The sequence below is a fragment of the Podarcis melisellensis genome (assembly GCF_964234715.1).
Source record: "Podarcis melisellensis genome assembly, chromosome: 4".
Taxonomy (NCBI): Eukaryota; Metazoa; Chordata; class Lepidosauria; order Squamata; family Lacertidae; genus Podarcis; species Podarcis melisellensis.
In genome coordinates, this window is record NC_138531.1 from 8,449,717 (window position 1) to 8,475,405 (window position 25,689).

At 40.1% G+C, this 25,689-nt stretch overlaps 1 protein-coding gene across 5 annotated transcripts in view; it reads right to left on the minus strand.

Moving 5' to 3' along the window:
- Positions 1–25,689, minus strand: part of KLHL1 (kelch like family member 1) — a 140,770-nt gene that overhangs the window by 72,673 nt on the left and 42,408 nt on the right. For all 5 annotated transcript variants that reach the window (XM_081907313.1, XM_081907311.1, XM_081907314.1 and 2 more), the window contains exon 5: positions 5,903–6,115. In XM_081907313.1, coding sequence (XP_081763439.1) covers positions 5,903–6,115 — 213 coding nt within the window. The remainder of the gene's footprint in view (positions 1–5,902; positions 6,116–25,689) is intronic.

Sequence of the window (25,689 nt, forward strand, 5' to 3'; positions counted from 1 at the left end):
CTTGGCATGTTATTAGATCCGACTTTATGGATAGATGCTCAGGTATCCTCTCTAGTTTATAACACCTTTTATCATATCTGGCTGATTCTTCAGCTTTGGCCTTTCTTGGAAAAATGATACAAGGCTGCAATCATGTATTATACTTTCAGATTATCTTCAGGCCCATGCCCTGCCATTAGCAAGGGAGGCCCTGCTTTTGGTTCTGCCAATGGAGGCAGGTCTGGGGCAGTGCTTACAGTACTTTCTCATGTTTGGCATCATCTCCCTAGGGAAGGGCATTTGCCCCTTTTGCTGGCGACTTAGGTAAAGGGACCCCTGAATGTTAGGTCCAGTCGCAGATGACTCTGGGGTTGTGGCGCTCATCTCGCTTTACTGGCCTAGGGAGCCGGCATACAGCTTCCAGGTCATGTGGTAAACCAAAGCAGCACACGGAAACAGCACTTACCTTCCCACCAGAGCGGTACCTATTTATCTACTTGCACTTTGTGCTTTAAAACTGCTAGGTTGGCAGGAGCAGGGACTGAGGAACAGGAGCTCACTCTGTTGTGGGGATTCGAACCGCACCCTTCTGATCAGCAAGCCCTAGGCTCTGTGGTTTAACCCACAGCGCCACCTGCGTCCCTCTGGCGACTGTTAGGCATCAGCTAAAGACATATGTGTTCATCCAGACTTTTGGAAGTAAATATCCTGGGGACACACCAGTTGATATATGTTGTTTCAGTCTTGAGTTAGGTTCTGTTGAATGTAGGGAATTTTTATTGGATTTAACACAATGTTTTTGAATTGACTGCATTTTACCGATGCTCTATACTGCTCTGGATTCCCAACTGGGAGAAAATGCAGATCAGAAAGGAAATTATCAATACAGGCCCTGATAGAATCTATTGTTAGATTCAGCAGCAGCTGACACAGTGGAGATGTGGAATGGAGCTGCCCTCCCAAAACTGGAGCCGCTGTAAGTTACTAGGATGCTTGGCAATAAGAGTTGTGAGGTCAGGGCTGTGCAGGCACACTGGCAGAATCACTCGATGTGTTTTACATGGGGTTGCCTTTGAAAATGGTTCAGAATCTACTATTATTACAGCTGGGCTGCTAACTGGTATCGATAAAAGGAACACACATTGCCAATTCTTAATAGAACTATACAAGCTTCCAGTTTGTTTCAGAGCGCAACTCAAAGTGTTGATTTTGATGTATGAATTCTGGAGCAACTTGGGACTGAGGTACCTAGAGGACCACGGAATCCTGCATGTTGCCCAGCTACTAAAATCATCTTTAAGAGACTCAAAATGCACCTCATTTTTCCCGAGGTGAGCTGGATGGCAACAAGAGACAGAACATTTTCAGTCATGGAGTCTCTTCTCTCCTCTCCCTCTTCTATCTGTCAGACTCCTCTCTGATGATTTTCAGAAGACAATTAAAATGCTGTTTTCTTACCCTGATTCTAGCTGATGAACTGCATCTCCTGAGTGGTGTTACGTGTTTGAGTTTTATGCTGTTTTTGTACTGTTTGTTCTATTGCTGGACATCACAGAAATTATTTATTTATCTGTGTTTGTTCAGAGTATTTTATTGTGTGCTGTTTTTCAGGGGGGGACACAAAGCAGCTTTCATAAAAATATTCAGACAATAAGTATCAACACCAAAAATTCTGCAATAAAAGTAAATGAAGAAAAAAACCCTCACACCTTTTTTGAAGCTGGACTGCAACACATTAAAAAGTCTAGTCTAGAGAATAAAAAAAGTCTTTATCTTTCACTAAAGAAAAAGCAGAATCAGTACCAGGCAAGCCTCCTGAAAGAAAATGTTCTAAAGATGGGGCGGCAGAAAAGGTCCTTTTTCAGGTATCTGTCACATCTCAGATGGCAAAGGGACTCACAGATGGTTGGCGAAAATTTAAAACATTGTTAATTATTGTACACGTTTTTGTCAGCTAATTCCCCTTGTGATTTACAATAGTTGGAAATAATATTTGTTCTATTTTCTTGTCCTTTTACATTTCTATACACGCTATACCCAAGCCCAACCTCTTTCATCTCTATTCAATAAAGTTTTGGCCTGTTTCAGCCCAAGCCAGTCTCAGGTGTCATTTAATCTGTTGAGGGTTCGGGACTGAGAGTTGCGATGCCTGGGCCCACAATGCATATCACCAGAAAGGTTGAACACTTTAGTGCTTATTCACTAGTCTGCTAAACACAGGACAGGTTAGTGAAAAAAATATACTTTTTACCCAAGCCACTGGACAGATCCATTTAGAGCAGGGGGCATTTTTCTTCTAAGGACAAATTTCCAGTACTCAGGGCAGGGTCAAGACCCCAGCATAAGGGTTGGGGGCTTTAACCCTTTATCTCCTCCTGATCTGGCTTTGAGTTTCCTGTGTGTGCCATTTGCTTTGAAAAGAATATATCACTTCAATGGAAGATCTGCAAATTAGAAGCCTGAACCATAGCAGTGGGTTCTAGGGCCCTGATCCAGATCAGGCTGCCCACACCAGCAATCTGAGTTAAGAAAAGCACCCTGCACTTAAAAGCACAGCTATGTACCTAGCATTAACATGTAGTTTGCCCCAAACATTTAGTGGAGAGTATATTCAAGAAATGCTGTCAGTACTACAAGTGACACAATGCCTTCAGACAGCTGTGGAATGGGCTTCCACCTGAGGTTTAGATATATCCCACACTATTGATGGCTCAGAAAAATTCCTCTAGAACAGGTAGCTTATATATCCTTGTTAATTGCGTCCTCTCCCTGCTCCTCTTTCCATGGATAGAAATTACTGAGTGAAGAGGAACGATTGTGCATTCAGGTGCTGAATCCCTGTTGCACTCATTGCCTTCTACCTGCAATGGGGGTAATAGTTAGAAGGACCTTAAAGGCTGATCCCAGTTTTACTGCAGCTAAAGCCATAAATAAACAGGCCCTATCTTGGCCTTCTAGAATAATTTTGGCTATGGAAAGAAAGAAAAAACCAGCAATGAAAAGAACTATGCACCCTGCATAAAAAAATGCCTTGTTCTGTGTCCAATAAGCAAGGGACACCTTTGTCCAGCGGCGCTGTGACCCATAGATTGCAGTAAAATACCCTGCCTGCTGCTGTCAATAAAGATTTGGCCTGATTTTATCCCATCACCATTGCACAGTCTTATTATTTTGCTGTTATCATGTGTTACATAATGCGCCTGCCTGGGCAAATGACTTCACTGATACTGCAATTGTACTGCTGTCAGTAAACGGGACTGTCGGTAGAGAGAAAAGTCCTTATCAAAATATTATTCTGATGTACTGATACCCCAGAATTAACTAAAGAAATTAACTAGAATTAACTACAGTACTTAAGATTCGTTACTAATTCAGTTACATTAATTCGGCATTTTATATTCAAAGAGATGTGACTTCAAATTCCTTTTTAAAAAACCATAAACTTCTACACTAGTTCTTTTTTATTTTAAAAGCAGCATGTCAGTTATTCAAAATGTCCACTGATAAGGCCATGAAATGAATGGCCATTGGGTCAAATTGTGTATATATAAGACAAAGAATTTTGATAGCTTTAGAATTAATCTGCCAGTACCTTTTTTTATCTCAATAGCATTTGTGACAGGTACAAAGAGTTCACATTAACTGCACTTAGTGGAAGAACAGTACATGAAATTCTGAAAAACACTGACATTTCTGGTGGTTCAGGTTCTTCCCTGTCACTCAGTTATTGAGCAAAGTGATGCCATCAGATGTCAAATGATTACAATTTTTTACACGACTATGAAATTAGCTCAAAAGCTGTCAGATCCTCTTGGACTAGCAATGCAAAGTCAATTTAATTATCAAGCAGGATATTTTCAATACAGGATGCAAATCAACAGATGTGACAATGCAGAAATCCATATGAGCTAATGGGGGTGGAGAGAGAAGGGGTGGGGGAAGGAATTTTAGCTGATGGTGACAGGGCAGGCAAGAAATCTTGGGGATATGATGGAAAGCTCAGTAAAAATGCCAATCCAGTAGGCAGCAGCTGTGAATGAGGCAAAAGCTATGCAAGGAATGGCTGGTGCTACCATGGGTCCAACCAAAAAACTATGGCAGACTGTGGCACCATGGCCCACCTGAAAGTGGCTGAAGGCCCACTGTTTGAGAAACACTGATTTAGAAAAGATGTAAATAAAGACATGAAAGAGGTGTGTAAAATACTAGAACCAGGGGTTATCCAAATAAGGTAAATAAAAGGAAGTATTTATTCATGCAGCACATAGTTAAACTACCAATCCCATAGTTAATTAACTACTAGGGCTGCAAACAGATGGATTTTAAAAAGGCGATTAGACAAATTCATGGAGAAGACAGCTATGTATGGTTAGTAGACATCAAAGTTAAGTAAAACGTTCTGCAATTGGGGCAGCATGCCTCAATACCCGTCCCTGGGGGCCTAAAGTAAGAGGGGGGTATGTCCTCATGCCATGCTTTGGGGCTTCCCACAGGAATATGTCTGGTTATTATGGGGAAGCAGCATGCTAAATTAGATGGATCTTTGGTCAACCCTGTTGTCTTTGTCCATGGAGTTTGACCAAACTGAGTTTGGTCAAACTCAACCAGCATGAGTTTGACCAAACTGCGGGAGGCAGTGGAAGACAGGAGTGCCTGGCGTTCTCTGGTCCATGGGGTAATGAAGAGTCAGACACAACTAAACGATTAAAAAACAAATTGGTCAGCCCACATTATCAGCCTGTGCACAGATGGGACAATGCTGCTCTCCTGTCTTCCAAACACATCACACCACTGGTGCTTACTTTAGGGGAAATGTAAGGTATGGGGAGCTTGGTGCAGCAGAGCCAATCCATGCCTGTCTATCAACCTGAAACACTTTCTGCTTCCTTTAAAATTCCTCAAATATTTTGTCCTAGGAGAATATCCAAATTCTTATTGAAATTTCATTTTAGGCAAAATTAAGTGCCAACTTTGTTAATAATGGCAGAGAAGGAGACCAGTCATAACAGCTCAGCCATCTTATAGCAAAGATAATTTTCTTCTAATCTTTATACAGCTGATTCTCAATGAGCTGCATAATAAAATACTACCAACACATTCTTCAATTGACTTAAAGGCCGCCACCACTACTTCTGTCATTAATACTCCAAATACAAGAGGGCCTGATGCAAAGAATTAGTCAACTATAGCAGCTGCTCATTTTCCCCACCCCTGGGGGCTGTCACGCCCCACATATCCTTTCCTCCTTACTGTGCCTCTTCATCCACAGGTGGGGGAAGAGAAATTGCAAGTTTTGAGGAGCGTCCTGGATCTTGCCAAGTTCAGCGTGAGCTGGGGCATTCCCAACTGTAGTGTTGCCACTCAGAGAGCCAGTGTGGTGTAGTGATTAAGAGCGGTAGACTCGTAATCTAGGGAACCGGGTTTGCTTCCTTGCTCCTCCACATGCAGCTGCTGGGTGACCTTGGGCCAGTCACACTTCTCTGAAGTCTCTCAGCCCCACTCACCTCACAGAGTGTTTGTTGTGGGGGAGGAAGGGAAAGGAGAATGTTAGCCACTTTGAGACTCATCAGGGTAGTGATAAAGCGGGATATCAAATCCAAACTCTTCTTCTCTTCTACTACTCATCTCCCCACCCCATGGCGGAAGACAAGTGACAATGACAGAAATGGAAGGACTCAACGGTGGTAGTAGGCAGGCAGTGGCACATTCTTGTTTGACCTCAGGTGGCGAAACAGGACAGGCTACCCCTGGTCTACAGAAGAAAACTGGTAAGCCACTGGCCGAGACTTTATAATAGGACAAGACTAAAACATAACTTCAAATCGCTGAGCAAGATGCATGCTTCAAAACTCTTTATTTATGAAAGCAAAAAATATTATGCCTTTAAAAAATATAGCTTTTATTAAGAAGAAGAACAATTTACCTGTGGTGGAAGAAGTGGTAATCGGATGTAGGCAAGTAACATACTCAGGTCATTACATCTCCTTTGCATGTCATACTTAACCCACTTCATTAAGGCATTGAAAATGGTCTCTTCATCGGGAACATTCACATCATCACTTGCAAGAAGCTTATGGAGTTCCTCTGCTGGCAACAATAAAAACTCTTGATTTCGAATAACTTCCATTATGTTTTCCTACCAAGAAAAATGAACATTCCATAATTAACTAACAAAAAAGAGTATCAGTACAACAAGCAAACTTATAACAACATTTTACCAATACCAAACAACAACCCTGAGAACCAACCGGTTCAGGACAGATAATATGTAAAAATCTAACCTACAGTTGGTTTTTTTCATTCGGACACACAACCGCTAAGGTTATCCTCTGTAGTCTAGTGGGAATAAAGGTAAAGGTAAAGGGACCCCTGGCCATTAGGTCCAGTTGTGGCCGACTCTGGGGTTGCAGCGCTCATCTTGCTTTATTGGCCGAGGGAGCTGGCGTACAGCTTCTGGGTCATGTGGACAGCATGACTAAGCCGCTTCCGGCGAACCAGAGTAGTGCACGGAAACGCCATTTACCTTCCCGCCGGAGCGGTACCTATTTATCTACTTGCACTTTGACGTGCTTTTGAACTGCTAGGTTGGCAGGAGCAGGGACTGAGCAACGGGAGCTCACCCCCTCGCGGGTATTCGAACCGTCGACCTTCTGATTGGCAAGTCCTAGGCTCTGTGGTTTAACCCACAGCGCCACCCACGTCCCAGGCCTAATGGGAATAAATGTCCATAAATTAATATGAATAGCAACAAATCAACTGGCCTACAAATCTAGTTGCCTGGATGGCTCTTTCTTCCCTTTACCCTTTCCACTATTGGAATATGCTTCCCTCCTAAAGGTCTAATTTTATCCAGTACTTTTTGGGGTGTTTGGGGTGGATGTGAGTTTTTTTGGTAGCACAACCCATTCCTTGCTAATTCCCATAGCGTTCCAGTACAGTGCTTTCACCATTTACTTAGGAGAGTGTGAACTGACCCTGAACCTTTTATTTATTTGTTTGTTTCAACAAATACATTAATGTTAAGCAGCCTTCGTCTTCTCTCTGCTCAGGTCACATAATCTCTAAATGGAATTAGTAACACATCATAAATCCCATTCTTGGGCATATTATTTGCATTAGCGAATATTTTGACCTGCTTGATTTACTCTAAAGCTAAGTGCCAGGTTTATGTGGCTCAGGACATGAGAGATAGCCTGAGTCACAAAACCAGCTTCATTGCAGGCAGCAGGGATATACTTTGCAACACTCATGCCTGGTAGCAAATATAAACTATCCTGACCGTGGGATACATATCATTTTTATATTTGTACTGTGATTACTAGATATCTTTATTGAGCAGAGGTGAAGCCGAGTGCAAAATAACCACTAGCTGGGCCCTCCCTTGAGTTCTATCAAATTCAAACGTTACCAAAGAAGTATGCCTTCTAACCAAGAAAAAACTTTACAATTTAATGCAAGATGACTGGATTTTAGCAGACATCCAGCAAGATTCAAGATCTGAGGGAAAACCAATGAGTTCTACTTCCATACAGAGCCATGTAATTTTAAAATATGAGAAATGGGGACAAGCGAGCACAAAACTCTGCCACGTCTCTGCTGATCTCTCAAAGAAGAAACAAGGAGTAGGAAGTGTATGTATGTGTAAGTATTAATATATAAATAGAAAAATGAGAAAAGGCACTCTTTCCTGACGTGAGATGCCTTTCCACAGGAATAAATTAAAGTCCTCAATTTGCATCAATAGTATGCAAATTAAGCAGCTCATATTTGATACACTGGGAATATGGAAACCATCTTCAGGCAAGAACAATATGTGGCGTTTTGAGAATTTATAATGGAAATGTTTACAGATGTTAAACTAATGGGTTTAAATTAATTTTGTATCAAACCATTATAATTTTCAAGAAATGTAATTACAGTTTTAAAAACAGAACAGAGATACTTGGTTAACAACTGGATGTAACTCCATCATAAAGATTTAATTTCATTTGATAGGTAGAAGACCAAAATCAAATCTTGAAATCTGTTCGAGTAATTGAATATTATTTCTTTAAGCAGAAATCACATCTTAACCTTCATTAACTCATAGATGTAAAAACCGCCCTTGAAATATATGTGCCATAAAAAGCTATTTATTTAGCAAATGAAATAGCTGTTTTTCTGGGACGAATGCAGGAACTGAAAATCCTCTATAGTCAAAATGCAATTGTATTTTTCAAATCTTCATTGTTTTAAAATATTTTGAACTTTGGTTGCATGCTTTCTTTCTATACATTATGCATATTTTTCACAACATATCTCTACCCATTTGAACCATAAGTTGGGAATGATATTACATGTTACGTTAGATATAATTATTTTACATATAGTTCTTCTTAAGAGTGCTTCTTCTCTACATTTTGAGAGCAGTGCAGTGTTTCTTATGTTTTTCCCAGAGAGACACGTTGCATCTCAATGCCCGACAGTAAAAAGACAAGGTCACCATATGTGGGGGGAAGGAGGCAGGTTTTTCCCTTGTTGCAACAATGCACTTTACTTTCCAATGCAAGTGAATTTGGAATAATATTAAGTTGTATGATGCCACTGGGATAGATGCCCACCTGCAATCCGCAGGGCTCTGATCATGTCCTCACAGAAAGCAGGCAGAAACAATTTTTCAAACCAAACTGGGCTTTAGAACCAGTCCTCAATGTCCCTACCACCTCAGAACTTCCATCAGCAGAAAGGATAATCAACATCTTCAGCCTAAAGAGATACAACTACTATCCAAGAACTCCAGCTCTGAAGCCACATTCATGCTCCAACCACTCTACATCCCATCATCAAAGACTTCTAAAGCAAGCAGGTTCTCTTTAAAGGTGGACACTTGTTTCTTTGTGGAGACAAAAGCAAAAGTAAATAGCTTTTTTCTACTTTGTAGATTCAGTCAGAATTTGCTAGTTGGAGGCGCAGCGTTCAAGGTTAACTAGTCAGACTTCCAGACGAACGATGCTGCTAAGTGTTTCTTTGTTCTACTTATCTAAGACCTGACTTTCCACTTCATCTGCCCAGCAGACGTCTTCCTGATGACCTCCCTTTCTGGAATTTGACCCTGGCCTGCCTTGACTCTGCTCACAATACCCTTTATGGATTTGGCTCCCCTGGAACCAGCTCTCAGCTGTGTCTGACCTGGGTTTGGCCCATCCCTGAGCAGGTGCTGCTGGCTGAAACAAAGTACAGTCCTGGCAACCATGGCTCTTGCTCTTACCTGTATGGCTCCACCTCTTCATCTGCATGGCTCACATATGAGTTATATTTCCTAGTTATGCAAACATATAATGCAATGTGGAGGACTGGCATTTTATCTATGCAGATTATTTACCAAGAAACAAATAATATTCCATTGCTTGGATCCAGAAAACTGTAAAATTGTTTCCACTAACGCATGGGGGGTTGTAAATCCCATTTAAACAGCGGCGCTTTGCAACTCCCCACCCTACAAGTCCTCATATACTCCAAATGACCTAGCTCTCCCCACCACCATAATCACCTCCCTTCCAATTTTAAAGGCTGTTTGAATGGACTGTGTAGGTTTATTCATGAATATTGAATATGAATTTAGGACAGCTGCAGTGGGCTATAGAAATCTAGAATAAGAGAAAATTGCCTTCCTGCTTTCCACTAACAGAAGGCTCCACTGGATCAATGAGTCTTCCATCAGTGGAGGGACACGTCTGGACAAAACCCTTGTGGTATAACATTATCTATAACGCATGATATTATGTACTCTGAAAATGTTGGCTCAGAATAGAATACCATTTCCTCTTGCTTTCCCCCAACAAGATAAATCCACAGATTGTATTGTCACTTTATCCCAAATTAAGTACTATTATAAACTTTTTAAGGAGAACATTATGATACAAGTCACCAGGAACCTGTCACATTAAGTTGTTTTACCCTGACAGAACACTTACAAACTGCTCATTGAACTGCTTGTTGAATGCTGAAAATTTGCCAATGTGCTCTCTGATCCCCACAGATAAATTTCAGACTAAAATGAGATTGGAAAGCATTTTTCATGTGGCACATTATATTGATTAAACTGACAGATATCCCTGTTTTATTGGTCTTTTGCAAACTGCATACTCTGAAGAAACGTGCATTGTATCCTATTTTATCAGAAGTGTCAAATGATCTTGCACTGTCAACAACCGGAAACATGCAATTATTTTTCACATTAGCTTATTTCTGAATAAGGAAATGTCAATAGTTTTTGTGGAGTTCCTTGTGCTACATATACTTGGCAACAGCCCCTAGATAATCTAGATAACAGGCATCATTTTATCACTGAGACTTGGTCTAATTCAGCATAACAGTAAATCAGCAGTGGGAAACTTCCAGCTCTGATGCCTTAAGATGGGCTCTCAGTTGTTCCTTGGCGAGCGGCAGGAGTCACTGATGGCACCCATCATTTAATAAACCTTTTACAAATGGCCCATAGGGCTGGGCTGAGGTCAGGATGCAAATCAAGTTCCCCACCGCTGTGATAGAGCATGGTTTTCTGTGATGTGAATATGCTTCAGTAAGTCTCAGGCTTTCCAAATATATTCTCATTTGTGTATGAGAAGGTCAGAAGTGTTTGTTCCTTATTTTAAACCAAACATGTAAACTGTAAACTATGGTTTCAGAACAAGTAAGGATCTGAAACTCTGGCCTGATCCATCCTTTTTCTTACCATAGTTTAAACAAACCACAGTTTACCAATTCAGATGTCACAGAGAACTATGTTTGTTTGTAGCTTGTTTCTGTTAACCAACTGAAAGCTTCTGAACATGCAAGCCCAAGACTCATCATGGTCTATCACATAGCAGGAAACCATTATTTTTTCATTATGGCTGAACTAGCCCATTACTAGGAGTGCTCAGATACCTTGCCTTTTAAGGCCTATGGCAAGAAGGAAGAACTGAGCATATATTTCCCACTTTTACAGATCACACCATCCATTTTTTCACATATATCAAAATTTAAAGTCAACTTGGGCATTCCTCTCTAGGCAAGCTATTTAAGGAATTTTGATAAAAGGTAAAAAAAATAAAAGGTTTCCATAAGGTTAATGAAATTTCTGTCATGGTTTCCATGTATCCCGAGGGTACCACCGGATTTTGATTACATCAATATCTAAAGAAGAAAATTCTTTCAAAGGTGAAAAATCTGAGTGGATTTGAGAGAAGCAGAAAAATGTTCTTGAAAAAAACTGTAAGGTGCATTTTGCTTGTTCCCAAATTTTTACCAGAATTCACTTAAACCAAAGTTTGAAGTAAATTTGGAGGTTGCATCATAGGAAAAACATCAAGTTCCCCCAGACCTCATACATAACAGCACAACAATCACTGATCCAGAATGAATTTAAACAGGAAACTTCCACTACAGAGGGTAGAAAGTGATCACTCTGAATACCATATGCAAATTGCAAAGCCAGACAAACAGGCTCTCAGACATCATTTGGAACAGGGCCTAAAGGAACCAGGCCCATCAGAGATGCAAGAGAATGCCCACATGTTGGCACATCATCATGCAGGAAAAAGAGGGGTGTGTGGAGATTTTAACGCAGGTGCCAGAAGGCAGGCAAATCTGCCAGTACCTCTTAAGACTGCTGTCTTCTTAAACTGACTTGGCAGAAAATTGGGAATGACCCATCTTATCTGGGGAAGACCCCTTATCGTCTGATGATAAACTATTTCCCTAAATTCACTGAAGCTGATCATTGGAAATAAGCTCTCAATAAAATGAAAGCTATTTTTCATGCTCTGGGAGCCCTAGCCAAGTCATCTCCAATAATAGGCAACAATTTTCACCAGAACTTTGTAGAAGACTTGCAGAGGTCAAGAGTGAAGTATGTCAATCTCTGACATTATTATTATTATTATTATTATTATTATTATTATTATTATTATTATTATTAGGAATTTGAAAGCATTTGGTGGGATACTGTTCCTGGAAAACCTTAGATCCATGGAAGAAATTATGTTTTCAAATGTAACGATTTTTAGAATGTTTTAACTTTTTCAGTATGTTTTCTATTATTATTGTGGATGTGGATGCCTCTCCTTTGAGAAGAGGGATATAACACAAACAAATAAAGAAATAAACACATTCAGCCATTTCTCTCCCAGCCCATGGTCTTGCAAGCCTGATATTTAATGCATTAATTTAAATACTGTAATTTTGCAATGCCTTACTAAAACCCAGTCTGCAATATGCTCTTGGTATACCTATTTCACCATCCTGGAAATAAATGTTGTATCATTGCATATAGTTCATCTCTGTTTAAAGTATTTATTATTTATCTATTACAGTTCTGTGCTATATTTTCTTCTCCGATAGGCTTTTTCACAGGGAATATGAAAAATGCTTTAAGAGGCAAGAAGACAAACAAAAATGCAAACTAGACACCCTAATCTCACCCCTGATATAGAAAGCCAAAGAAAAAACAATTCTGTCTATAATACTCATCAAAGAAAGCAAAACATTAGATTTTATGAGCTTTTTACTTGTCATAAAAGCAGTATGGTCTCTTCTCAATTTTAAGATGTACATAAAAGCCAGCTATATTTCTGAAAGCCAATTAAAGAGACTAACGCACCCTCAGCACAGAGTTGGCACATCACGGTTGTTTATTATATGCTAAAATCATACCCTCCAAGTCTCCTGATTTTCCAGGTAAAGGTAAAGGGACCCCTGACCATTAGGTCCAGTCATGGCTGACTCTGGGGTTGTGGCGCTCATCTTGCTTTACTGGCCGAGGGAGCCGGTGTACAGCTTCCGGGTCATGTGGCCAGCATGGCTAAGCCACTTCTGGCGAACCAGAGCAGCGCACGGAAAAGCCGTTTAACTTCCCGCCGGAGCGGTACCTACTTATCTACTTGCACTTTGACATGCTTTTGAACTGCTAGGTGGACAGAGCAATGGGAGCTCACCCCGTCGCGGGGATATGAACCGCCGACCTTCTGATTGGCAAGTCCTAGGCTCTGTGGTTTAACCCACAGCACCACCCGCGTCCCTCAGTCCCAGAATTACAAAAGCCATCACTCCCTATATAATGCTTCTCTTACTGCAAACTTCAAGAGAATAAGCATGCATCCTAAGATTTTTCTTAGGATGGGCTTTCACATCCACAACACATGTGTTCTTGGAAAAAAGCCAACCTGCCATGAACTACTGAGACCTGATCAAATGAGATGAGTGGACTTTTACTGGCCCAGCTTGTTATGACCAGATACTTGTTCCAGTTGGAACTTCAGGGTGGATATCAGGGAACTAGAGTTTCTATGATTCACCAAGACTGGCTTTGTAATGTGTTTTACTCAGCAAAATATATGGTCTGGTCTTGTTTGTGTATTTCTAATTTCAGGTGCTATGCATGTGGTTTACTCTCTGACTTGAGGCTGGTGCTGGAGGTGACCAAATTCCTGATATCTTGCTTGCTCTGCACAGGGCTTCATGGTCTCCGTGGCACCCTGGGACTGGCACAGGATGTACTGATCTGTGCACATGTGAGAGGTCACACAGTGTACTGTACTCTTCACGATTTGGGTGATCTGGTGACTGAAGGCAAAAATGTAAGGCTGTTGTCATGGTAAGATCACTACAAAACCAAGTCACGTCCACAGGAATAGTGGACCATTTGATATGGTACACTGTTTGAGACTTGTGGAAGCTCTAGTTTTCCAGAATGCGGAAAGATACATACTAAGACATTATGGCTTAACTGATATTCATAAAATAATATCCTCATTATAATTGCTAGGAACAATTCCTCTCTTTCCAGTTTCAAAACATTGAAAGACTAATATTATTACAGAAAAAGAAGCACAAACATGTTCAAAGTAAATGAACAAATGGAAGACTACCTGGTTTCTCCTGAAACAAATAATAAGTTATGGGGGCTTCCCCGCCCCCTTTATATTTTCTACAGGAAGAACTACATTCAGCCAAGAGCAATTTCTTAGCAGGCATTTTGACCAGGTGAGAGCAACAGAGGGCAGCACTTCATGGCATCTCACCAACTCCGCCCCCCAAGGACCAAAAGAACTCACACCTTACTGTCTAGCAGAAGGATGCAAACCCTTTCATTAATTCAGTTTCAAACAATGCAAATTTCTTTGGCCAGAAAATGTGATGAGAGGTTGATGGGTTAGAACTGCTCTTTTATTAATGTGAGCAGTACACAGCACCTTGCAAACAATTATATAGCTGTCAAACTGCACTGTACTAAGCACTTTTAAAAAAAAAAGAAAGAAAAGAAAAGGAGAACATGGCCTTAGGCCTATTCAGTTTTCGGTAGTAAACTAAACTAATCCATCACAGTAGTGTTCTTAAAATTAATTTTGGAGGATTACGAATCTAAACAAATATGGTCTCTTGAAATATAGTTCACTCTCTTTCTTTGCATCATGTAATCATTTCAATTAACATCAATTATGTCCAATTACATGGACTAATTAAGTGAAAAATATGATATCCCCATTAACATTACTGTGTCAGGACACACATTTTTCCCCCCACTTATAACAGGAACACTTCCTATTCATTCTAAAAATAAAAGTGGGCTAATCACATTCATTAGGATCTCAAGCAATGCACTGCTAACTACAACTTTATTTACCAAAAGTCAGAGAATCAGGAAGTCAAAACAAAGATCTAACAGAAGACACCACTAAGCTCCCAGCCTTACATAAAATGTGGATAGAAATGAGACTAGGAATTGCAAGCCCAATTCACATGTATTACTAAACAAAACCATAGTGAGATATAACTGGGGTACAGGTACTCACAGCAAAATTGCAGCTGCTTTGATCCTCCTATAGTCCTGCTGGCTTGCAACTGTGAGCCATGATTTGGCTTAGCATTATGGCTGAACAAAGGATAATGATTTCTCACTCTAGACAAACCATAAGCAGTAGCCAAGTCTTACCTTTAATGATTTGTCTGTTTGAATGTAACAATAATCCAGACCATAACTTAGTTCTTATCTCCCCCACCCCTGGAAGGCCAAATCTGACAGGTGGGTGTGACGGCAAACCTGTCAATCACCTGACATCACTATGATGTCACATGATGCTGCACTTTGAAATTCCGACTGCTGAGACTTTAAAGTGCAGGGAGTGGTTTGAAAACCCTAATGCAAATACCCCCATACTGCTCTTTCAACATCCCAAAACAGGAGGCTCAAAGAGCAGCGTGAGGTTGTCTGTAAATGGGCTTTCAAAGAGCCCCCCACTGCTCTTTTGAACCTTTGGTTTTATAACATATTTTCCCCTGGGAATGTCTCAAGTTGGAATCATTAAAAAATATATATACACACTGAAATAATTAAAACCATATACGTGGGTGGGTGAGGGTAAATCATGCAAATAATTACAATAAAAGGTTGTAATTTATAAGGGTTGGAAGAGCAATGTGAAGCTCTTTGAAAGTCCTTTTGCAACCACTACAGTGTCCTTTAAAATTGCTGCTAAAATGGGTATTCCCTCCTCCATTTTAACAACAGTTTCAGTTGAAATTGTTTTCCCCTCCCGGAGCAAGATAATAGGGGAGCACCTTATACCAACAAAAAAAACTATCAGAATCTCACTTAAAGCTCCTGGTGATTACTTTGTAACCATGTTTGTACCTTATATGATGTAATGTGAGGGGTGGGTGGCCGTGGTTTTAGGGAACAGGCATCACAGGCCAAATGGGACCCCTTTGAGATTCAAGGGCAATCAAAGAAATATTTAAACATTCCAGTGTAGTACAGTATAGCATGTGTGTACACACAAAACACACACACACAACCAGAAACAGTATCCATGGCTCTCTTCATGAGCATTGGCTATCCATCTCCACAACATACTGTTGTGAACAGGGATTTTCAACTCTTACAAATATGAAAGATCAGAAAAAAATGAGAGTTTGTTTGTCTCAAATTAGACCTAATATAAATGAGTTTAGCCCACAAAAGCAAGCTCACACCTCTCAATGAGTTTGTGTACATACTTAAGATACATACTGCATGTAAGAGTCTTGTTTATAATTATATTTTGGGAATGACTCGTGCTCTTATGTAGCTGCATTGTTTTATACTTTTGGGATGACCATACTATAAAGTAGTTGTGCTCTATGTTATAAATCAAGCACCGCTAATTGTTGTTTCTTTTTCCAGTGTATTTCTTATGAATAAAAAAAATAATGGTGTGATGTGAGCAAATTTTTATTCTGAAAGTGTGGCCCCCTGTACTATAGTCTCAAAGCAGTTTACACAGATACTAAGTCCCTGACTGACTGGTTGGTTTGCTAATGCATGGCTCATTTCTGTGTGGCTTCTCTGTGGCTCCTTGGTGGAGTAATGAGAACAATGAGGAGGGAAACAGACCATGGAAGAGCGTAAGAGACTGTATGATATTCCACAAGCAATAGTGAATGGTTCTGGTAAAAGAATAGGATTAAGGCCAAGAACCCTAGACATTATTACAGTATTTGAAACTTTGCCACTAATAATTAATGCTTACTTCAGAAAAGCAGGAATCTTGACATGTCTTACAAAATTCTACCTGTCCTGCACATCTTGATGGCTCTATAAAATATAGAAAAAAATAAGCTTGGACACTTAAAGTTTCATATAAAATTAACTACGGAGAGTTTTATCAAAAGTTGTTAAAACAACAACAACATCATAAAGGACCTCTTTTAGGCAAGCATACTTTTATTACTTCATATGACATGCTAAACTTAAATCATGCAGAATTTGGGAGAGGGTAACAAGAAAAAATGATACATGTGACAGGGGAAAGTAATTTGAGCAGAAGGCCTATCTTTCTTGCAAAATATTCCACTCTCCTTTTGAAAAGTTCAAACCAGCCAACATTAGACCCCAATGCAATCTCCTAGCCAGGCAACCACCAGACAATTCTAGATCCCAAGTTCTTTAGAGGGAATCACCCACATAAAGTTAGACATAGGCTATGGGTCTAGATCCAGACAATGTGCTCTTTAACTCAGGGTCCCTGAAGTCAGTTGTTGGCACTTTGAAAGCGCAGTAAGTAGAGTGTCCTGCTCAGCTGAACATGTAAGGTCAGAACTTAGGGGCCTACATGTATATAGAGTTTGAGACAGATCAATAAGCTATGTCACAGGTCATGAGGCTACTGAATCCTTTGCACTCAGATTAGAATCCTTTTTAACTTGACTGGCCAATGTAGAATTGTCTGGAAAATGCATTTCAAACTTTCTTCTTGTTGTTGTTTATGCTTTTTGTGCAGGGAGTAAAATGGTGAGGATCTCCTGGTTACTTACTCAGTAAATTATACTTATATTCACTGATGTCAGCAGATACATACTGCATTCTCCTCTCACAATAAAATACAGGTGATAAAACTGGTTTGACAGTACGTTAATATGGTCAGTTCTTATGAACATATAAAAATGCAGTTCTGTATTGTATTGTAACCAGGAGGTCAGTGTCTGTTCCTCAAATAAATTAAATTTGAATTTTAGGTCTCTTTTTGATGGGCTTAAACTTGAAAATTTTCAACCTAAATGTAAAATATTTCAGTTCAAGAAGCAGATCTAGTGTTGTATCTATGCAGTAATTCAGCCTTATTTTCTAACATGTTAATTTCCTTTTGTGCAATTTATGCAATAAGGTTGGAGGTTCTTGGAGTTAAATTAGGCATCAGATTGCAGACTAATTCACCATGGGCTGTTTGCTTAACTACTTTCCCGATAAGATCTGAGGCATTTCAGTACCAGCAGTTGTCTTCCTTATATGCCTGCTAATTGACTTGTTGTCCATATGCCGGTCCCTTAAATGTTTTTACTTTTCCTCTTCCCCCAACTGTGCCCTGATGAAGTGGTGCTGTGGCATCACTGCTGTATTAGAGAAAGCTTATCATAAAAAAGTTCCACACTGTGATAAGTGCTAGTTATATCCATTCATTTCAAGCAAGCACCTCCAGAAAGCCAAACCACAAGCAGTGATCTTATGAAGTACAGCAGTTTATGCGGAAAACGGGGGTGGAAGGGAAAGATATCAAAAGCAAGGGAAGTCTAAGCCTCCTTTAATATCACGAACACAGAGAAATACAGCTTTGCTACTGCCTTTCACCCATGAGAAAGACCATTCTGTTGATCTATGGAAGCTTGGTAATCCAGCAGAAGTTGACATCATGATTTCTTCTTTTAAATCCATCACTCACACCAATACTTGTTTAATTTTATCATTTAGCAAGACAGATCTATGGCTCTCATTGCGTACACTGCATGAATAGCTAAACATTGGTATAACTAATATAGGAAAATCTGTGTCGTATTATCTGCCTTCCTCTTTACTTCTGCTAATATTTCCTGTGGGCTTCAAAAGATAGCACTCATGGAACCAGAATAGTGTGCCAGAGACTAGATGCACTGTACAGCTGAATTCAGAGCAAATAGCTCCAGACAACTAAGCATGGCTGCTGTGACCAGACCAGGTATTTGTCTCAAAACACTACCCTTGCCCTGCCTTCCACTTTCCCTCTTGATAGGAATAATGTGTGGTGACTAAAATTATGTGCCTGGGTGAATGCAGAGGGGAAGGGTGCCTGTATTATAATGATCACAGTCAGGGAGAGCTATGATGTTGAAGGTTTGATAAGCCTCATGAGAAGAGGGGCAGATGCTTAAAATTATTTTCTCTTCCTGGTCCTTCTTGCATCCACCAAGGCTTGGGTGGCAACCCATCTTGTCAACCCATTTTCTAGGCTAGTGGTGGTGCTTTTCAATGCCAAGGCAGTCCACAACAAGACATCTTTCATCCATGATTTAATCATGGATGTGGAGGTCAACCTGGCTTTTATTACCAAGGGTGAGGTTAGTCAGCCCCTGTTTTTTCCACCTGGGTACTCAGTGCAGCACCTTCACTGGCTGGAGGGATTAGGTGGGGGCAAGGGAGTCGTCATCATCTACAAAGTTTGCATGCTGACTTCCCCATCACCTGCCTCCCACCCCCAGTAAGCAGCAGAAACTCAGCTTTTGTGAGGTCGGATAAGCACTGTTGCCCAACCATGCTATCCACTAGTGAGTCCAAGGTGCAGTAAATGCATCTTTGCATGAGGGTGGTGATGCCTGAAGCTCTTAGAGGTAGTAGTGTGTCTACTCATTAAAAAGTCCTCCTTGGAACCAGAGGCCAGAGGATAACTCAAAAAATTGCCACGTGTTTGAATTTTGAGGTTTTTTCTTATGAACAAACATGGCTACACTTGTATTTTATGTGTCTTGATCAGTATTGAAACAGAAAGCCATGCATTGCTATAGCCATTTGAAATAAAGCTCGAGATACGTCCACCCGCAATAATTGAGGTAGCAAAAAATATTTTCTTTGTATAAGCTCGTAGAACATGCATAAAGACCAAAGAAAAGATGCAGTTTGGGATTTGGATTTTTAGGATGCTGCACACTGCTTTTTTTTTCTTTTTTTTTACTAGTTTTGCCTTCATGCTTGCAGTTGTATATTTGTTTGTTTCTCCTTCTCGGTTGTTAAACTTTAGTATAAAAACTCTATAAATCTCCCATATTTTTCCTACAAAGGAAACATGCCCTATAAAGCTCAGGTTCAGGAATGGGGAAAGTGAAACAATATATTGGACTCAAGTTTTCTGTTCTTTCATGTGACTAATGCATTTTCTGAAGCTCTGTATGCAGAATAGTGATCACTTTTTGCAGTCAATTTGTTATCAGTTGGATAAATAATAGCCACAGGTATGATAAAGCTGGACACTTTCAAGTTCCAGTGGAGAAAACTTACAGAGCAATGCATGTTTACATAGGAGTAACTTCCACTGTAAATGTGCATAGAATTGTAGCTACAAATGCACACCTATCTATTCCACTGAAATATATGAATTAATATTTTTTTTTACTTATCTTTGGCTATATTATTCTCCTCTTTAGGGTGCTTACTTTCTTTTTACATATTCTCAAAAGGTATGTGCTTTATCAGTCATCAACTTAAACCCTTTTCTCTGACTAAATTCCCAGCCTTTCATGTGGCTTTAACCATTCCTACATTATTTTAGCTTTTGGTGTCGCCCCACCCCCTTCTTAAGTTCATATTATTCACTAACAGTGCAATCCAATACATATCTATTCAGACCATTGAGTTCAATGGGACTCACTCCCAGAATAAGTACAGATAAAAGTGCAGCCTTAGTCTCCTTCCCCTTTGCTTTGATGATATCCTTCACAATGGAATGCATTTCAAATTCTATACCGACCCTTTAATTGGTGCAAAATCCAATATATACTGTAATGAGCAATCTGCGACAAGTTCCAGGCATGTCTGAGTAACACTGACACTGCTACATTAAAATGGTAAAATTGCTGTTGAACTCAGGTATGGTCTAACTTTAAAAAAATCTATGAACTGCTCTTCATAAGGACACAACGTAGAATAAGCTGCTGGTTTCCTTCAATCACAGCACTCTGCTACTTTTTAGACTTTCTCAGCACTCTTCAGATCACTCACGAGCCACTCTGCTGTGGGTTCCATGCTGGGCTCCACATTCTGGGTACTTTCTTTTCTGCAATACTCTTCTCTTCAGCAATTTCAAATGAGGGGGGGAAAATACTTGTGTATTCATATTTATTGATGCATTTATTAGGACTTTTAAATGCAATCAAGCAAAACATGTCCCAACTACATTTTATTCTTTGCAGAATACTTCTCCAGCAACGATAGAGGAATATCCATTATTTTTATCACTGTTGGAGTGAAACCTTGTCTGCCTGGGGATGGTGGGGAAGGAAAAAAACCTATCTTATCCTTAAAAAAAATACTGTGTACTTTAACACAGGAAGCAGTAGTACAAAGCAGTGAAACTCAGCTTTTTCAAAAGTTGACAAGATGGCCAAGCAGGGGGAGATCAGATAGTCTTTCTACTCATAGCCATTTTTAAAATCTGAGTGAGGGCTGGACCCCTTGATTCAAAGTTTGGGTGTAACCACACTTTCCAGTAAGAGAGAGCCCCCAGCAAAATTTGACAACACAGAATCATTCAGCACAGTGAGCATGGGAACAATAGGCTGCTAAACTTTTTAATATCCCATTTAGTCCACTTACAGTGCCCTCTCTACCCCTCTTGCAGATCACACCATTAGTAGGTTTGAATGCTTTACTTACACACTCTAAAGGCCACATTCATGTGTTATACAGTACAGCAGCAAGAAAAACACAGGTAGGAAATTCTTGGGTTACAAACTACAGAAAAATATTTCTGGGCATGCAGTATGGGCTTGAAACAATCATGCCCGGACGTGATGCATGGGTCAGGGTCACATGGTGGAATAGAATGAACAAAGGAAGCTTCACTTTTTTCTTCACGGGAGGTAAGGGGGTATGACCTAACCAAACCTAGGAATACATTAACTAGCCCCAAACTTGCTACTTATACAGTATTTGACTGCAATTTTCCACACATGGAAGGGACCATGATTAATACTTCTGGGATTACCTTGTAACTGTCAGCTGTAATAAAGGCTATATCAGGGAACCCCAGTGTTTCCTTAGTCCCTTCCTCGGGAGAATTACACTCCTGCAGGCGGTTTTCAGGGTAGCATCAGTGCTGTTTGGAGTCTCCTCATTCTGACGGACACAGAAGCCTTCCACACTAATCATCTGAAGGGCTTTCCATGCTGCTGGCCTCATCCCAGATGCCACATGGTTACCTGGCTTCTCCCCTGACATCCATGCATTGAACATGAATGGCTTCAGCGGGGAAGCCTATGTACACAGGCCTTAATTAAGAGCTGGGAACCTGGTCACATGACATTCCAGCTCCATTGACATGTACACATGTAGTCTCCCCTGTTGCCATGGCTTCTTTTCAGCTGCAACTCGTCGGAACTCAGTTCCAGCACCTCTGAGGTTGTGAGCCATTGCCATTGTAAGAGAACAAGGTGAGTTCTGGCACCTCTTTTTCTAGAAAAATGGTACTGCCCATTGCAGATGCCCACACTCAGTATGAGGTCACTCAGGAGTGAGGTCAAGGAAACTGGGTAACATTTGGAGCAGGGCCAACAGTGCAGCTCTAATGTCCTTTCAATGCATGGATCCCCCTTCAGTTTGTCAATGTGTGCAGGGGGCTGAAGTTGTGGAAACATCCATCACAATGACTCGATTTATCAAGGTACACTGTATCCCCTCTCTCAGCATACTAGTCAGCCCTGGTGTACAGTTTGGGAATCACTAGTATAGAAGAACTTGAAGGGTTTTTATTTTCAATCAATTGACAAAGGACAAAATATTTGCTTCACATTGCTAATTGCTTTACATTATAAAATAAATGTCTACAAAATTCATGTAACCCCTTCCTCCTGGCAATTGTAACTGCATAATCCTGAAAGCTATATGGAATTTCACTAGGTACAATATATTGGCATTTCAGTGCTCAGGAACATGTTATTCCTACCAGAAAAGTACGGTATATTCTCCAGGGGACACAAGTGGACTCAGCACAACAAATGACTAACACATGTGTATTCATTGCGCAAAATCACAAAGGGCTTCGAGGGAAGGAGCTCTCCTTTTGTATCTTTTCAAGTCTCTCAGAGCTGCTTATAAATAAAATTCTTGCCTGGATTTTTGTGGACTCTACTTCATTATATATGTTCAAAACTGCACATTTTATTCCATTAGTTTGCTTTCACAGTCTGTGCTGCCTTTTATTGTAGATACTTCCTTTATTTATTTGGTTCCACTACTACTGAATTATTTAGTGCCAACTGTGTGTACTAAACACCAGATTTCACAAGGTTCATTTCTCTGCCCTGAATCTTAACTCCGGCTTGTCCGTAAATGTCCTGTTCACTGTAACATATTTATTTATCTTGCTCTAGTATTATGTGGCATGGACCCTATCAGCTTATGAAATTGGAATGCAAGACTTCATGAAACTGTCAAAACTTTGCCTATACTAATTAAGCAGGAAAAAATGCTTATGAAGATCGTTTTGTGTATTCACTTTTCTTTTCTTGCCCTTTCAGCCATCTGGCATCATTCCACCTTTGTAGAAAAAGGCATCCTTATCTCTACAAGACGTCCTTGCTAGTCTTTGTCTAAAAATACTTGTTGTAATTGTACCATCACAGTTTCCACCAGGCTTGGTTCTCTTGCCATTTCCTTTAAACAGCCCCAAGAGCTTATTTTCCAGTCCCCACTATGTTTAATACTATAACTTTGTCATAATATAATATTTAGAAAATATATTATTATTATTATTATTATTATTATTATTATTATTATTATTATACATGGCTATGCATACATTATTGGGACGCGGGTGGCGCTGTGGGTAAAACCACAGAGCCTAGAACTTGCCGATCGAAAGGTCGGTGGTTCGAATCCCTGCGGCAGGGTGAGCTCCCGTTGCTCGGTCCCAGCACCTGCCAACCTAGCAGTTCGAAAGCACCCCCGGGTGCAAGTAGATAAATAGGGACCGCTTACTGGCGGGAAGATAAACGGTGTTTCCGTGTGCTGCGCTGGCTCGCCAGATGCAGCTTTGTCATGCTGGCCACGTGACCCGGAAGTGTCTCCGGACAGCGCTGGCCCCCGGCCTCTTAAGTGAGATGGGCGCACAACCCTAGAGTCGGACACGACTGGCCCGTACGGGCAGGGGTACCTTTACCTTTTATGCATACATTAAATTATAATCACATAAAAATATTATTTATTTATTTATTTATTTATTTAAATAATTTGGAAGTGCCTCATATTCTACAGGTAATTGTAACCTCCAAAAATCATGTAACTATAGCAGCTGAATGAATACCAGCATTTGTAATGGTGCAAGAAGCAGAGGTGCTAGAAACCAGTTTGCAATCCAAGAATAAAAATGTGTAGCTGTAGGATTAAAGTGCTTATTTGAATTATACATATTCCGTGAAGACTGTTAATTCCTGAAGGATATCAGGGAAATTTTGACTTCTGTAGGAAATGGAGCAGAAACGCAAAATCAAACCAACACTACACTGGTAAAATTCCCATTTAAACGTTCTTTCTCATAGTTGCTGCTGAAGATCTTTAGCATGTGCAGCCAATTCACAGCAACAGGATTAACATATAAATTCATCTTCTACTTACATCAGCACATCCAGATGAGGTATTGGCATATGAGTCAACAATGTGAGGCAGCAGCAAAAACAAAACAAAACCCCTAATGCTATTCTAGGTTGCATTAACAGAAGTCTAGTGTCCAAATCAAGGGAAGTAATAGTCCTGTTCTATTCCGCCTTTGTCAGACCACACCTGGAGTACTCTGTCCAGTTCTGGGAACCACAATTTAAGAAGGATATTAACAATCTGGGACATGAGCAGAGGAGGGTGACAAATTTGATCAATGGTCTGGAAACCAAGTGTTATGAGAAATGAATCCACTGCCAGAGGTTGTGAAGCTCCAGGTCCCCCTTTGCGAGGAGCCTGGGTCCCTGAAGACAAGGAGCCAGCAGAGAGTAATGTCTGGATCTCTGCCTTCCTTGCCTCTTGACTGACATTCCATGATGAGTCCCTCCATCTCTGAAGAGCTGCCAGCCAATCTAAGCATCTGACCAAGAGCCATGCTTGTTCTAATGGATATCTGGCTAGGCAGTCACAGCAGCTGCATTTAAGGCTCTGTTTATTACTACAGTAATAATTTCAATCTAGACCAGAAGGAACAGTTCTCTCTGCAGACAATAAATGTAGCCAAATATTACTAATAGTATCGTCCCAAGGAACAAGTTGGGTGCAGCATAGTTCTATATTTTAATTTTAATTTAATTTAAATTGTTGCATTTGCTTTAAGTTTTGGGTTATAAGTAGTGATACTTCAATACTATGCAATTATCCAATTATGGCTAGACATAGATATGTGCCTTACGCCCAGTCCTGAAACCCCTTTATTATAATTATAATGAGACACTTAATTTCATGTCACAACCAGAACCCAAAGATTCTTTTGTGCACACTCAAACACTGTGGAAATAATCCTATGTGGACATTTTTATAATGGCAGAGCATAAATTATTAAAATGCAATGAAACTAACAAAAGCTTTTCTGTATCTGAAATAATTTTAACTGATCTAAATCAAAGTTAGGGGAAGGGCTGTAAGTCAGTAGAACAGCATATGTTTTAGATTGAAAAGATCCCAGGTTAGGGTTATGTAGGACTGAGAAAGACTTCCCAGCTTCTGGGAAACGTCTACTGTCAATTACAAGGGCAGCCATCCAGTAGGGACCTGCTGCACACCTGACCTCCCATCAATCATGTCTTTTTTTTTTTGCATACATAATTTGTATTGATTTTAAACCAAAACAAACAAAAATAAAAAGATTTACATCTTGTTATCACAAATTTCTTTCTTTAAGACTTCCTTCAGCTTCCCCACAAATCATCCGTGCCCTTATTTGAAAAGTTTACGCAAATCCTAGTTTATATTGACATTATTTTCTCTTTTCTTCCTTTTCTCTTTAGACAATATTCCTACTTTTTCACAGAGCCTTTTTAAACCCAACTAGCATTATCTGACCTTCACTTATGTTATCCAGATATTCCACAAATTTCCCCCAGTCATCAATGAACCTTTGGTCTTTTATATATCTAATTTTCCCCGTCAATCTGTCCATCTCCGCGTAGTCTAACAATTTTGTTCTCCATTCCTCAACCGTCGGTATGTTCTGT